This window comes from Etheostoma cragini, chromosome 5 (assembly GCF_013103735.1).
Source record: "Etheostoma cragini isolate CJK2018 chromosome 5, CSU_Ecrag_1.0, whole genome shotgun sequence".
Lineage (NCBI taxonomy): Eukaryota > Metazoa > Chordata > Actinopteri > Perciformes > Percidae > Etheostoma > Etheostoma cragini.
Window position 1 is genome coordinate 19383172 of NC_048411.1, and position 16934 is coordinate 19400105.

At 38.4% G+C, this 16934-nt stretch overlaps 1 protein-coding gene across 7 annotated transcripts in view; it reads left to right on the top strand.

Annotated features, from left to right (window-relative positions):
• Window positions 1–2353: 2353 nt before the first annotated feature.
• Window positions 2354–16934, top strand: part of atxn2 (ataxin 2) — a 27005-nt gene continuing 12424 nt past the window's right edge. For 4 of the 7 annotated variants that reach the window (XM_034873121.1, XM_034873122.1, XM_034873124.1 and 1 more), the window contains exons 1-9: window positions 2355–2890; window positions 4370–4400; window positions 5096–5155; window positions 7390–7461; window positions 9657–9807; window positions 11660–11674; window positions 13349–13473; window positions 13625–13716; window positions 13993–14181. In XM_034873121.1, coding sequence (XP_034729012.1) covers window positions 2781–2890; window positions 4370–4400; window positions 5096–5155; window positions 7390–7461; window positions 9657–9807; window positions 11660–11674; window positions 13349–13473; window positions 13625–13716; window positions 13993–14181 — 845 coding nt within the window. In that variant the 5' untranslated portion in view covers window positions 2355–2780. Of the gene's footprint in view, window positions 2891–4369; window positions 4401–5095; window positions 5156–7389; window positions 7462–9656; window positions 9808–11659; window positions 11675–13348; window positions 13474–13624; window positions 13717–13992; window positions 14182–16934 lie in introns of all 7 variants that reach the window. The other 3 variants (XM_034873127.1, XM_034873126.1, XM_034873123.1) reach the window with 3 other exon arrangements.

Genomic DNA, 16934 nt, shown 5'->3' on the forward strand with positions numbered 1-16934 from the left:
TTTTTTAAATTGGTTTTCTGCCAAGATATTGGTTTTTTTGATGCGTGTATTGGTTGGTACATTTTTTAAGGGGATTGTATCAAATTTCATTAAATAAATTTGGAAATGGACTTTGATGGGTCCTTATCATGGTCCTTATAAGGTCCCAGTTTTCTTTTTTTAAATAAACTTTATTAACAATTAACTTTTTGCACAAACTATAAGGAAAACTTGAAAATACAATTTTAAATATTGGTGCATAACACCCAAATTACATTAGAATAAATACAAAATAAAATAAACAGGTTGAGGTCTCTCGCCTGTTGGGAAAGTCTTACTGCATTTTTCATTTCCATAAAGAAAGAAGAAGGTAATCATTTCTCTTTGAATTGATGCACTTTGGAGTTTTCTTGGAGAATCTTGTTTTAATAATAAAACAAAATTCCAACAGAAGAATACAGTTAATCGGAAGTTCAGCATCTTTATCAGTAACTGCAGATGCATCACTTAGATAATCACATAAAAAGATTGCTAAAACAAATGGTGTAGTGTTTAACGTCTTGTCAATTATCCTACAATGTTTTGGGTGTATCTGAAGGAGAAGAGTAACATTTTATGGTTTCTATATCGTATTACACAAAAGGCAAACACTATTATTAAAAATATAATTTAATAGGAAGAAATTCATAGTATAGGGGTAAACTAAATTGATCAGTTTGAAATACTTTCTACACTTTTTGAGGGACATAGTATTGAATATATTTTTTGCGCAAAATAACTATTTAGAATTTTATTTTAACGCTGATAACAACTGTGAACTGAAGAACACTGTCTTTGTAATCCACAATGTTCAGATATTCTTGACCATCCATTATTAATAAAACAACAGGGTTTTGTTCTAATGCAGAACTCATCTGTTGTTCCAGATGTCAGGGTAACGTTGATTAAAAAGTAATTCCCAAAGCCTGCTGATGAAATAGTGAGACTGAGAGGTTTTTAAATTAAAAAGTCACAACGTAAGACAAACACAATACCATAAACACATCTGAGCTTTCATAAATATAAATACTCAACATAAAGTATTTTGCTTTATGTCTCATGTTACAAAACATAACTGAAGGCATGAATTAATGCAGCACAATGGGTGCCAGGGCCTTCCCCTAAATATGCTATGAAATTCATTTCCCTCTCACATCCACAGAATGCAAATTAGATCTTGAAACCTTTTAAACTAGCTAATTGTAACTGCAACAATTGCGTCATATTTTACACCAATTTAAACTCATTGCTGACCTACATGCTCTGTTGCTTATTGTATGTTTTTTTTTTTTTTTTGATTTAAGGGATGTTTTCCTGCTGGTGCTTTGTTGCATGTTGATTGTTTCATTACTGATCTTATGTGATGTAAGGTGACACTGAGTGCCATAAAAGGTTCCATTAAATAAAATGTATCATTGTTAGCATAAAACAAACTGTTATTAGTGCTTGAGATGTAGATGAAATGGAAAATTATAAAAGGCATCTGACATGTAGAGATTTTTCTTTCATGAAGTGTGCAGCTAATAGGGTCCTTAATGAGACTAACCGGAAAAGTAATTTACATTTGTTTACATTTATTTCAAAGTCATTGAATGTTACTGAAAAATGTAATTATCTAAAAAGTTGAAAAAGGACATTGAAAAGGAATATGTCTTTTGAGAAATGGAATTTCAATTGTAGACAGATTTGAATTGGCCATTTTAATTTCGTTTTGTATTTAATTAATTAATTAATAGGTGCTTGTATTATTTATTCTACTTATAAATTGAATAAACAAACGTTTCTTTAGAGAAAAACTGTTATCAAAAGTACTATATAAAACAAAAAATATAGACTGGTAAAAGGAAAAAGAAGAGAAAAGTTGTTTTGAAAAGTCGATAATTTCAAGGGCCTAATCTTTTGGGAATACTTTTATTGGAGAAAATCATTTCAGGATTATCGAGGTCAGAACCAGTTTTATGCAAGATGGAAACAAAGTGTCATTTTTATCAAGCTGTCATATAATGTAGTGTAATATATCCACCAATATGCAGCAAGCAGTGTGTAAATAATGTGTTTCTATGCGACAGCGCCTGAGTGTGTGGTGTATTCGCCGGCTCACGTGGATGCCACACAAAAAAAACAGTCGTCGAGGATTCATGGACTTCCTGCAAGTAGTGCCATGTTAATTGTGTAATTTTGCAAAACAAATGAGTATCTAAGTTTCTTTTGGTGGTTTGGATTAAATATGACCACGATTTATTTTTTATTTTTTTGACAGATTAAGGTTTGTCAAAGAACACAGTATGAGAATGTTTAGTTATTAGGAGCCGTTACGCCTTTCATATATATCCCTCCGCCGTTTTTTGTCCCCTTTCAGACTGTTTTGGTCTTTTCGCTGTTAGCAACGGAAAGAACCCGAGATAGCTGTAAACCCTATTTTGAGATATTTGAATTTATTTGTTAGGATTACTCAACAAATTGACAAGAGGTGTAACACCGATGTTTATTTTGGAAGAGTGATTGGCGCGTGTTGCCATTTTAAAATATATATATTTTTCGTTTTAACTGGAATTGTAGATTGCTAATTTAGATAGCAACTGTTGGCGAGCTAGCTAGCTTCTTAGCATAGCATCTTCCTCAAAAGGCACGTTGACATTACCCTGCTAGCTAGCCGGATCTTAGGACTGCTAATCTTAGCAAACTGTCACACAATCACACATCGTCAAGAAATTGTGGTGTGAAGCTGGTCGTTTTAAGACGCTGTCTTTTATGGGATCACCATGTCAATGAAGGCCGGTGGAAATCGCAGCAAGCCAGGCGGTGGCAACACCGCTGGTGCCGCCGCCTCCGGTGCCGGAGGAAGCGGCGGGGGAAGACAGAATCTGGGCAGGTCAGTGCAATTAAAACGTTAACTTCGCGAAATAAAAACACAGCAGCGGGGTTTAATGCGGTCAGGTTTCAGTACCTGTACACAGTCATCTCCAACAGTGGCAGTTTTAAGAGATGACATCCCCGTTAAGTGGTCCAAAACTAATACGCGTTTCTGAACGTTATATGGGCCTTGCGACGTGTTGTGTGTCTCTTAGCGTAACATTATACAGTTCAGCTAGCGAGGCCTGTCTGCTTACCCCAATGTTGCAACTTCGACGTAACAAACTCCTCTTGCACGTTCAATAAATAGTGCCATTTGGTCTTTTATAATTTAGTAATACACGTGTGGCTGGACAAAACATTTTTCCACATGTGTGTAGCAGTGATGCTTCTTGTCAGTGTGCTGGTATCAGTCTACTATCAGCTTGGAGTCAATTTAGCTAGCGTTAATTAGCCATTTGACAGCCCATGCCTGTAATTCAGTGCACTTGCTAACGGGACAGTCTGGCGACGTTTTAACCTAAGAGACTGCGATAAAACAGCTGTTTGTTTTTCATTTTACTGTCACCTAGGTTGGTATGTTACCGCAACATTGCTGCAACGGGTTTGCCAAGAAATGATATAAACCGTGTGGGCGCACGAAATAAAGGGGCGGGTGTGGTGGAGACGGGGGTGAGGAGGAAAGGGGGTATTATAGACCGACGGGCTTTCAACCTTGACGTTGCTGCTCGTGTTAAATAATGTCCTTGGAACATGACATTTCTGTACATGTCGTCCTAAGTTAAAGCTAATACACACTGTCAGTGCAAAAGCTGCATGCTTATCGGGATTTTGGTTGTGTTAATATGGTCGGGCTTACATTCACCGGTCACTAGGACTGTACGTCCCATTCATTGCGTAGGAATGATCCATTAAGGCCGTGCGAAGATATAGGACCAATTGGACTGAGGCACACAACGCCACCCTATTTCAGTTCGACGTTACTTGGATAGGTTTTATTAAAATGACTGTGTTAAAGTGAGCATGTTACTAATTTACTACAACTGACATAATGTAGGGATAGTCACCATTGCCTACATCGAATCGAGTATGAATACCTGGCCATGTGCCAGGCGCTGAACAAGGTGCAGTTTAGGACATGCCTAGAAAAAAATGTAGCCTACTGAGTGTTTGGCTCGCAGCCCGTTAAACATTATTCCAGCCAGCAAAATGTCCTGGATCTGGAATCTGTGGGAAATTTAAGAATCTGCATTGCATACAAATATGTAACAACAAATATTGTAAGTGTAGATTACATTTGATAATTTGTGTTGATGATGATTCCTGGAATTCCCCTTTTAATATGTGCAACAGCAGTTCTGTACAATCTTAGATATGCAGCACCACCTCCTAAGATTCAGTCTACAGCTGCCCTGTTAGAGAGCATTTTGTTTCAGTATGCTAGCAAAAACTTGATAAACTTGGCGAGTTTGACAACAATGCCATTTTTTTCTTTCAGGGGAAGACACAGTGGTAAAGGTCCCGCAGCGGTAAGTAGCCTACTCTCATGAGTCAGTGGAAAATAGCTTCAGTGCCACATAGCTTGTATCATCAGAAGTATATCAATATTATATCGATATATTAGACTAGATATCCTCTTACATTTTGGATATCTATATGTTTCCTGGTTTTAAAGGCTCTGTTACAGGAAATTGATGTAATTTTCTGGATTTACCAGACTGCGTAGCTGTTCTAGTTACCTTTACCAACTTAGTTGTTATATCCACATTACGGATGATTATTTATCAACAATTTTATTGTGTAAAAATTTTGTGAAAACACCAATTAGTCAACCCTTCAAAATCACAGAAATATCAATGTATTTGGTTACAAAATATTGTGATATTTGATTTTTTTAACAAATAACCCAGTTCTACTGTAACTTATTAAACAAGGGAAGCTACTTTATTAAAACCCATACCCTGAATTAGTGCTCCTTATGTTCCTGCTGTGCAGACATTTGAATACATTGTCATAGTTTTGTAAGGCATACAGTTTGGTTAATATTTTGCACAGAATGGACCTTATAGAAAGCATAAACCCAGTATTAGGATATCTGTTTATTGTTGTGCTTTATGAGTGGAACAAATGTCCAATAGGTCTCACATGCCTGTGAAAGCCTGTTTTGCACAATTTTCCTTTGCAGGTGGTGAAAACCAGACATTAACTTGTGTTTTTCCTTTAGGTGATTTTCAATGGTGTATATGCAAATATGAGGATGGTCCATGTCTTGACTTCAGTCGTGGTATGTTAACTGTGTCTGTTTTCTTTAGGTTTTTTTTTTAGATGATGTTCCAGATATGTCTTAGCTTGACATCGCCCACATTAATTTGCAAATGAGAATTATTCTGGAACCTCTCAGTTCATTTTGGATTCCCAAAGGGCATTCAGCGGCGCAGAACAAAATTCCTCTGGACTCACTTGAATAGACCTACAACCAATCAGAGCAATTGAACGTGACCTACAACCAATCAGAGCAACCAAACAACGTAGCTGTGATCAACGCATGCAAGTTGAGGCGGTGCTTGGTTGGTTTGAAGCAGGGAAAGTGGCTGCCTGGTCTAAAACTCTCAAATTATAGTTAAGCAGTACGTTAAAACGTGTTTCTGAAAACATTTAAGGCCAGAAATAGAAAATATTGTAACACAATCTTTATCCATTACACGGTTTGATTCAAGTTTCTTGAGTTTGGTGCGTTGCACTGGGCGGCAGTTACGTTCAGTAACTACGTTCGGTTAGCCTGACGCTCCGCTGTAATTTTCTTAAACCCGCCCATGGGAGATAAAATGTTGTGATTGGCCCGTCCAGGTTCTGTCTGGTTGGGAAAAACTGTCCGAATGGGAGGGGCTCGGACGTGTACATATCCGGGATAAGAAACTTTGTCTGGTTTGCAGGCTACATATGTCTAGTATGTCCTTCTAAATGTTTTCTTCTGTGTAATAACTAGGGGTGGCACGGTTCACAAAACCGGTTCGGCTCATGGTTTTAGGGTCACGGTTTTTGGTTCTGTACAGTTCTTGATATTTTTACTTTTAATCTTTAACACTCCAGAAATATACTTCAGCATATGATATATAGCTTAATTATCCATGTAATGTAATCCATCAAGTAATCATGCACAAACTTAATTTGACTTGACTTGAAGCACATTATTGGGACCGTCTCTGAGGAAAGCAAGAGGAGATTGGAGGCCTTGACCAACTGCCACTTTCCTCATTTGAAAAACCTCCATAAAGTGAAATTTTTATGCCATGGGACCTTCAGAACAAAAAGAGAGGAACTCTTAAAGCTCTGTTTTGAATAAAGCATTTCAGAGATATACTTACTTGTATGACTTTCATAATTGGGGTGTCTTTGCAAAACGCAGCTTCTCATTTCCCACTACGAAGTAATGTACTGAGTGGTCACCATGACGAAACTCTCAGTGGCCCTGGTCCATCCATCTGTAGGGAGAGCTACGTGGGCTGTGTCTCGTCATACATTTTTTGAATTATAGTGGTGCTGAAGTGTTGACAGGAGGGAATATTATACCGCGCTCGAGTACTTTCATCAGTTGACAAAATTCACCCTTCATCACGCTGTGTAGTTGCATATCTTTTTCTATAAACATCCCCAATGCTATAGTTACGGCTATGTTCCTGTCCGACTTATCACTGAGAGGCTGCTTAAATGCTGCGGACAGTAGAAGTTGTTTCCTAACTGGCGCTCTCCTCCTCACGCTTTCTACCGACACATTGGGGTGATGTCTTCTCAGATTAAATTACGTATTATAAGTGTTCCATTAGTATATTGAATTCATATGGCACGATGCTTGCAAACAATCGCAGTTCTATTATATATTTCCGCTGTCATCATAGTAAACATGAAATCCAAAAGGTTTCCACACACCAGACGCTCCGGCATCCTTCCGTATCTCTCCCACTTGCCATTTCTATATGTGACATGACCTGCAGCACTCCACACACGACTTTTACTGTCCATGTCCACACATCTTCTTTGCGCGAAAGGGAAGCGCACCGTCTGAGGTCACATACGGGCACAAAGCTACATTGCGCATGCGTCAAACCGTGCGACGCACACACGCTTCGAACCCAGACAAGCAAACCGGACGGTTCGGATGTTTATTTAGGAACCGTGCCAACCTTAGTAATAACAATAATGAAAAGCGAAATAAACTGTTACAAAAAAACTTGTTTGAAACAACTATGTGAATCTTGATTATTCTAGTTTGTAACAGAAGTATGTACTGCAGTATGTCTCTCACCACATGCTGGTACTTCAAAATGTCTACGCTGCTATAAACAAAGCCTGTGTGATCTGTAGAGACAGCTGGTTGCATAAACAAAGCGGAGCTTTATCAATCATTTTTTTTCTTTTTCACAGCAGATGGGTTTCTGAGCTTGTTTTTGAATGTGTAAATTGACATTGGCACTTCTTTGACTGAGTGTTGCATATAATGATAGACCTATTTATTTATAGGGGACCAAGTGTGAGCTGAAAGTGAAAAATGGAACAATCTATGAAGGAGTATTTAAGACGTACGGTCCAGAGGTAAGGGTCACACACACAGTGCAATGTTCTTTATAGGCGCTAACATAGAGCTAGATCTGTAATTTCCTTAGTAGTTGGGAAGATGGTGCCCAGCCAGCACGCAATAGCAGTTTCACCCCTGAGTTGGTAAAGATTTCCCTTTTTATCTTTCCTTTTATGGCGGAGAGGTATGTGGCCCTTCATCTTCCCTTTTAGGTTGAATTACTCTCTAATCTTTTCCCTGTGGGGAAAAATTTCATTTTGCACCAGCTTAGCCTAAGCAATAGAAGTTTCTGTTCAGTTAACTTGGCAGAAGCTTGGCTTTAACTTCAGATCTTGATGGGATGTCAGTAATTATACATTATCCCATGTCACACCTAACAACAGGCAAGGTATTCATGTATGTTGTATTTCCCACCTCTTTTATTAGGTTGTTTGACTAAAATGTAAATAAGGCTGGCAGGATTCTCCAAAATCAATTGAATTTGGTGTGCTTGCACAGGCAGCCACAGCACTTTGTTTTTGGGAACAAAACCAAGCTTCACATTTGGCTTTTATTACCACAGTGTGTGCAAGCTGAACAGTCAAACATGCTGAAATATTCACTACCCTTCTGTAAACCGTCTTAGTCAACAATGTAATGTTTGGTTGCAGGGCTTGCATTTTCAGTTTTCTTCTATAATATTTTACCAGTTGACTTCTTGTTTTAACTAAATTTGAGGTCAGAAGCTCCTCCATTTTGCACTGATGCTATTAAATGAGCAGAACCTGATTAGTTGTGGTTAAAATCAAACTTCAGTTTACATATGCTGTCAGCCAAAATACCTAGAAAGGATTTTTTTTTCTGTAGTTCAGCCTGAGGCAAGCATTTTGATGTTCCATGTTAGGGAAAGATTGCAGGTTTTAATTCCAATTAAACATACCAAGTGATTTTAATTATGTCCTGTTTTCTTTGGTTGTACTCATTAGGAATATATATATATTTTTTTATTATCCCTTCATATTCTTCTATTAATATATTTGTTTAGTGTATTTGATGTCTTAAAATAGCAAAAGAAGTCACACATTTTCCAGAGCCCAAGGTGACCTTTGTTTTTCAAATTGCATACTTTGTCTGATTGACAAAATTAAAAGATATTTTTTTCATTTAGAATGACATAGCATAGAAAAAACAGCAACACCTTCCTGAGAAGCTTCCTGTCTAGCTACCTGTACGCAGTGTTGGTCAAGTTACTTCCAAAATGTAACACATTTTATATATATCATATAATTAGTTATATAACAATATTACTGTCTCTGAATTGAAATGCTTTTCATTACTTTTGAGTTACGTTCACCAAAATAGCAGCAGGAGTTAGAATTTGGCGGGTAGCTTGTGAATTTCATCACTGGATCAATAAAGTCTCATCTTTTTTTCACTTTAACACATCATAGACTATTTATAATATTTTTTATAATTAATATGAATATGCAAAATAACTAAAGCTATAAAAATAGAAGAAAAAACCTACAATAGGCAAGTAGAAGAAAATTAAAAACTCAATTAATAGGACCTTAAAGTTGTATTGTACGGCATAGTTACTTTCCACGGCTGATAAAATACAAATAGTATTCACGCTCAGCAAGCCTAAACATTAATTCCAGACATGTTTATACCTGTCAGCCGCTCGGACACACTGCTGTCTGCGCTGACTACCGTCACCTGTTGGGACGCAGATGTTATCCGTACCGTCTCTGGTTCTGGCTCTGGCTCTGATCACGGGAACGTTGACGAGACAGCTTACTTCATTGCAGTTTAATAACTCCTGAAAATAATATCCATCTAGCAAATGTATCCGTCTCCGCAGTCATCTCAACCATCGAATACAGCAAAAGGAAATTATACTTAAGACTTTTTTTCCCCCCCTATGAAGAAATGTATCGTGGTGTTGTTGAATTCTTAAAAAAACAAAACCCAACTAAATGTTGCATTAAAATGCATTGTAACTTGTGTTACTGAGATTGTAACGGGTATTATATAACCAACATTTAATTAGTAAAGATTTATGTTACGTTACTCCCAACACTGCCTGTACGGTATATTATCGGGATGAAAACAGTACATGGTCTTGGTTCTACATGTCCCATGGTTCCTTTTCTCTTCTGTAGATAGTTAATGCTTTTTCTGTATTTCAGATTCCCCTTAAATACAATTTAAGATAACTTTCTTCCTTTAGTGTGACTTGGTGTTGGATGCAGCCCACAGAAAGAGCCTAGAGCCAAGCATAGCACCCCGGAAAGAGGATATTGTGGAGAGCATCATTTTCAAGGCCTCTGATGTGGTAGTGGTGACCTTCAAAGATGTGGACCTGAATTTTGCCAGGAAAGGTATTGAGAGCATTTGTATTGACAAATATTATCTAGGTACAGTACATCAACAGCGGCCTTTATGTAACTAGTCTTAAAAACCCATGAAGCATACACAATATAACTAGTTGAGTTTGTTACTTTGTATTCATTGCACATTCTGAAAAAAGTGAATGCCCATCAGTGCATATACACAACATTTTTATCTTTTTCAGTCTGTATGTACTACCTTTATGTCACAGAGGCTTTGCTATGATCTAAATCTTGTGTGTCTGCTCTGAGTGGCCAGTCACTGAAGACTAATGTGATATATTGATTGGCCTGAAGGTTGCCCTGATGCACCAAGGACTCTCAATAATGGCTGAATGAGTCTTCTTCATCTAATTAATCTTAACCCACATAATTCTTCTTTGAAAAATAATGGACTGTGTGGGTGGGCTTAATGTTTGTGAAAATTTAACATGTGAAATGGTGTGAGGTTCTCACCACATGATTCACAGACATAGCACTGAACTGGTGCTACTTGTAAAATAAAATGTGTATGTATATATATATATATACACACACACACACACACACACACACACATTACAGGCCACAACACACCTTCTCATTCGATGAGTTTTCTTTATTGTCATGACTGTTTACATTGTAGATTATCACTGCAGGCATCATAACTGAGAATGAACACATGGAATTATTTACTTAAAAAAAAAGTGAAATAACTGAGAACACGTCGTATCTTCTAGTTTCTTAAAAGTAGCCACCCTTTGCTCTGATTACTGCTTTGCACACTCTTGGCATTCTCTTGATGAGCTTCAAGAGGTAGTCACCTGAAATGGTTTCCCAACAGTCCTGAAGGAGTTCCCAGAGATGCTCTTTTTGGCCCTCTTGGTTTGTTGGCCCAAACCATTTCGATTGGGTTCTTGTCCAGTGACTGTGAAGGCACAGCACTCCATTACTCTCCTTCTTGGTCAAATAGCCCTTACACAGCCTGGAGGTGTGTTTGGGGTCATTGTCCTGTTGAAAAATAAATGGTGGTCCAACTAAACGCAAACCGGATGGGATGGCGGTCCTCATGTGAGCCTGTTTGGTTGTAGCGCTTGATGGTCTTTGCGACTGCACTTAGGGACACATTCAAAGTTTTTGCAATTTTCCAGACCAACTGACCTTCATTTCTTAAAGTAATGATGAACACTCGTTTCTCTTTACTTAGCTGATTGGTGCTTTCCATTATATGAATTCTAACCGTTGTCCAATAGGGCCGTCGGCTTTGTATCAACCTGACTTCTGCACTACACAACTGATGGTCCCAACTCCATTAATAAGGCAAGAAATTCCACTAATTAAACCTGACAAGGCCCACCTGTGAAGTGAAAACCATTTCAGGTGATACCTCATGAAGCTCAATGAGAGAACTCAAAGGGTTAGCAGCGCTATCAAAAAAGCAAAGGGTGGCTCCTTTTGAAGAAACTAGAATATAAGACGTGTTTTCAGATATTTCACACTTTTTTATTTAGTATATAATATATATAATAACTGTTTACTGACTAGAAATTTCACAAGGATTTGCAGAAAAGTAAAACATCTAAAGCACCGTCGCTAATGTTAGTGATCCTATGTTACTAAGTCAACAAGGCAGTTCATTATTTCTGCAGATAGTGTACTGTTGATAAATGTCTTTTTTTTTTTTTTTTAAACGGTGCATGCGTTTTTCATCAACTTAATAGCTTAAATAAGGGGATGTGGGGAGTCTTAAGTCTAAAAACAAAACAAAAAAAGTAAACAAACAATCCACTGTTGGTATTATCATTCTATCTGTCAGTCCATCTTCTGACTGTCATATGTCTGTCTCTCCTCTCCAATGGTCTAGTCTCTTCTGACACAGGTAATATATGGCTGTTTTCTCCTTTTGCACATCACTCAAACTAATTTGTGAATCTCCTTGGCTTGGGTCTTATCTGTTGCCACCTATTGCTCCTTTTTAAACCAAATTTGATGATTGAATTTGAGGATCACAGCATCCACGTTATCTAAGAATAAGAATGAATTAAATATTTGACCCAGGTCAGTCTTGTTCTGCCTTTTCACCAGATCCTTTGTTGTTTTTTGACTGGATATTCCTGATAAGTCCAACTTCTTATCATATATTATTCATTTAAGCTTTTACTTTAGAGGTCAGCAGATGCTAAAGCCTTGGACATTATAAGTATGGCTCACTGTTAACTTAAGAGTGATCTGGGCATGTGTGAGAGATGTATAGCTAATCGTGTAAAATGTTCAATGTAGTAAACTAACGCCTATATTTGTTTTGAACTAATACTTATTATATTTGTTTTTAAGAGTAGTTTTACTTTTTTTTAGCAGTCATTCAAATTTGTTTTTAAATAAAATATAGTTTGAACTAATTCATCATTTTATGATTTAGGCCCATGCACGTACTGTGTAGCCAGCCAGCAATGGAACCCTCTTAGAAGAGGAAGGATATGAAAATTATTTTCATTGTGTTCTTTTCCTAAACAAGGGGTTCTGCTGCGGGTCTAAATTTCAAAACTAACTGATCTAGAGTTCAGTTCAAATTAGAGCTGGATGGAAAAGGGGGAAATAATAAGCATTATGAGTATGGTTCCATTGAAAGCAACCTGTTGACAACTTATGTTAAGCACTAGCACCTTAATTTGCTTTCTATGCCTTGTATTAAAAATAAAATTATGTCAAGGTGTTTAATCTTGGCCATGAAGTGCTTTGAGGTCATATAATGGACTACATCTAAATCTAAACATCTAAATGCATGTTTTCTTATCCCTCACTATGCCCACATTTTATGTATTCTGTCCATTGAGATTCCCTTGATGGACAGAATGCATGGAGCATACCAACCACCTCTACTAATGTAATCCAGGCCTGTTAGCTTGTGTGCATGGTGAAAATCTAGTATCTTTGAACTTGCTCTATTCCGGAAATGCTTAAATGCGCTTTGTATTGTGGGATGAGTTGGGATGGCTGATGTAACTCCAGGTGGCTGTTATGCTTGATGGACGCAATCCATTGGTGCCACTTCTGAGAATGTGAGAGCAGACTTGATGAGATCAGATTTCCTTTCAAATTTAATTGGGGTTGTTCTTTGAGCAAGCCTGTCCCTGGTGTTCATTGAGCCATCCAAAGTATTTTGTAAGTTAACTTAATGATTCTTAATGTATGGACTACTATTAGCCCCCAAGTGATGCGTAATAAATTAAGTGGGGTTCCTTTTAAGACTTAAGAAGATATTGTAACACCTTATTTCTTCATTTAATGACTACATTTAGTATATCTAGCTTTTTGCCTTTCTTTATAAGGCTGTTTTCATATTCTTGCTACCACTTTCCAAACATTTAATCCTTGTTAGCTTTACCTAGACCAGCTAAATTTTTTGAAAGGAATTTTTTCCCATTCCAGTAGGACCCATGTCTGGTTGTAATTTAAACCAAATAACCCTTTGTTGTGAGAGCTTGTGGTAGAAGCTCTTGAGGTGCATGCGTTTTTTTGTATGTGTAAATCTATATTTTTGTGTTTGCTGCAGACAACTTCACAGATACAGCAGTGAGCAGTAAGATTAATGGTGAGCATAAAGAGAAGGATCTAGAGCCCTGGGATGGGGGAGAGACCCACAACTCTGACAGCCTTGAGTCCCTGGATACAGATGTGGTAAGGAAAATATAGACCTGCGTATGATGACATGATGTACATTTGACAGTAAAATAAGTAAACGGGTTGTGTTCTCATCACAGCATTGATAGGTTGTTAATACGGCTTTTGTGAAATGATCTCTCTGCTCTTCTTTCTCTCTTTGTGTTAGTCAAACGGGTGGGATCCCAATGACATGTTCAAGTACAACGAGGAGAAGTATGGTGTCTTGTCTACATATGACAGCAGCCTGTCCACATATACGTAAGCTTCTCTGTGTTCATATGTCTCTCAGTACGCATAACTCTGTTCAAAGTATTTATTTCATTAGAATAGATAGTGTTAAATCACTTTGTAAAATGTATCTATTTAAAATTAAAGAATGTTTCTGGCAGATCTTTGTATTATCTCTGTTTAATACCTGTGCTTTTAATCTTCTTTTAGTCTGACATGCATGACAAAAGTTAGAACTTGATATCAGGCCTTCCCTAGTTTCTCCATCCCTCTGCTGCCCTTGTCTGACCTGAACTGGTTTTTCAGGGTTCCCTTGGAGCGGGACAACTCAGAAGAGTTCCTGAAGAGGGAGGCGCGTGCTGCCCAGCTGGCGGAGGAGATTGAGGCCAGTGCCACATACAAGGCCCGTGTGGCCCTGGAGAACGATGAACGCTCTGAGGAGGAGAAATATACTGCTGTGGTGCGAGGGGAAAGGGAGACTCACACACTTAGCAGGTGAGACCAGGATATGTAAACAAATTAGGGCAAATACCGTGTTGGTCTTAATATAAGACGGTTTTTGTTTTGTTTTTCATCTTATTTTTTGTGTTTCGACTTTTAATGTTAATACACCCACAGTAACAGATGTCACCAAAACACGAAATGAGTAAAACATGTGTTGCCCTCCTAACTGTAGCGAGTCACCGTCCCTCACAGCTAGTTAGTGCCAGGACCTGAAAAATGGAGAGCGATCGTCTGGAACAAAGTCTCACCTGGACTCAGGCCAGCGGATGGTTGCGCTGCGACTCAGCTGTTCAAGTCGCGCAGAGGCTTGTTTTAGTAAGGGACATCACCTGTTTCAACCGCCAATAGAGAAGTCAGCTGGTAAAGTCAGCTGTAACTTATGTTATACAATATAGATGAAATGATCCATAATCCATTTTATTCTATTGTCACAAACAGTTGGTTGAAATGGTTGAGTTTTAGACTGTGTCTCAACGACCACCTGAAAGCACAGTTACGTTATATGGTCAAGCCAGATAGAGTCTGAAAAGAGAGCGCCCCAGCAGCGTTAGAACAAAGTAGTGAATCAGAAAAATGTGTTTTCGCCATAATCACTAGAAGTGTACCTGTAGCAAGCATCTCACTATCACTGACGTTATTCACATTCATATTTAGATGCAACAAATGATATATCCACCTACAAAAAAGCCTAAAAGTCAGAAGAAAAGAAGTACAACGAGGCGTTGTCATGGAGATGATACACAGTCTAAAAATTCAAACAGCCAGAAAAAAATCTTAACGTGGTCCTCAAAGCGTCTGCTTCCCAGAGATTGACAGGAGAGGGAGCGAGTGTGTTAGTACAGTCTTTGTAATTATGTAATTGCAGATTGTGTTGACAGCCAGCATGTGTCTATCAAATCTCATTCATTCTCATTGGTTGTAATTGGCTCTTAATGTGTGCTGCAATGCCAGTACAACACTGCAACATTTACAGTCCAATAATAATTTAATAATTAACATTAATAAATGTGAATAACGCAAAGCAGGCATCAGCAACCTTTTTGATATGACGTGCCCTTTTCGACATTTCTTTTTTTAATCACCCACAGTGTTGAACTCTGCAACCTAATCAGCTGCATTTTTCCATGTCCTGTATATCCAGCCAGTCCATCAGAGATGAATCAAACCATGTCCATCAAAGCTGTCAGGTTTAATCAATAATGAGAACATAGGTCCATACTTCTGAAATTCCCCAAATCATGTTGTAACTTCTGACCCAAGCCTGCTGATGTATTTGCATATTTCAGCAGTGCTGATGCTGTGCTCCTTGGACAGAAAAACTACAACAGAACTTTTCCCGCTTCAGTCCCCCTACAGGTTGAAATCGTCTATTACGTTATATTAAGCGAGTTTGCCGGATTGGGTAATGGATCTGTAGTTCAAATGAACTGGACAATGTAATGTAATAGACCATTCATCTTCCAACCTGTAGGGGACCGAAATAGGAAAAGTTCTTTAGCGTTGCTTTAAGTGTCTGAATCAGCGTAAAGTGGAGGTGGCAATGTCGCTTGAAAAATTACCTGCTTTCCAACAAAATTATCCCATGTGTTGGACACGTCCAAAACTGTTTGCCCTACACCTTGCATGTTGAGATTAAGCTAGTTGAGGTGTCCCTTAATGTCCGTGAGAAACATAAGTTTCACAACCCACTCCTCGTCCCGCAGTTTGGGATAGTCTTGGCCTTTTTCAGCCAGGAAGGCCTTTTATAGCATCAAAGTAGTCGACAAAACGCTCCAAAACGTTTCCGCAGCTTAGCCACCTGATTGCTGTGTGGAAAGGGATATCTTTGTAAGCGCAGTTCATTTCCTCGAGCAGAGACATGAACTACTGGTGTGTCAGAGCAGATCGCTACAAACTATGAAGTTAACAACTTTACAGCGTTACTAGTAGCCTACTAGCCAATCAGAGCAGAGGCAGAGTAGGTGGGTGTTTGCTGCATCCTTTTTATACAGTCTATGGTGGGGATCCAAATCAAACAAAAATACCGTAAATAACAGTTTGCGCAACTGTGAATTTTTTTTTGCATTGCATTATTTGCATGCAGATGAGCTTCAGCATTTTATTGTTATATATTCATCAGTAAAATCCATTAATTGTTTTGTAACAAATTGCAATAGGCTTATGTGTAAAACTGACTATAAATATCATATAGAAATGCTGATTTATTGCAGGGTCTTTACTGCATAGAGAAAGTTGAGGCACCCCTAAAGAGGTTTACAAGCGGCGCTAAAGAAAAATCTTCAGTGCCAAAGCGTCTAGTTTTCACCAGTCAGCCTCCCTCTCATCCACTGATAAAGCTGATAAATTTTACACATGCAGCTGGCGCTGATAAGACCACTAAACTGAATGAATGGAACGGAACGCTCCGCTGTGAAGCAAGCGCTAACGGGATCTCCTTTTGCAGAGTTCAGGCTGTACCAGAGTCTCCCGGTGATCATGCTGCTCTGGGGGCTTGGATGTGCAGCAAGAAACCGCTGCTGACTGGTGCAAAGCTCCACTGGAGCTCTTACTCCTGCCTGTCCCCGCGGCCATCTGATGGGCATCTGTGTTAAATGAGACAGTTTAATGACATGTTAAATAGTAGTCCAATTCGGTGTTTTAGTACAGTTGGTTTTAACTCCTGATGCAAATTTGTAGTAGGCCTATATGAGCACACCCTGAACAAGCAGCGTTGTCACACGCCGTCTTTCTGCTGTGCCCCATTC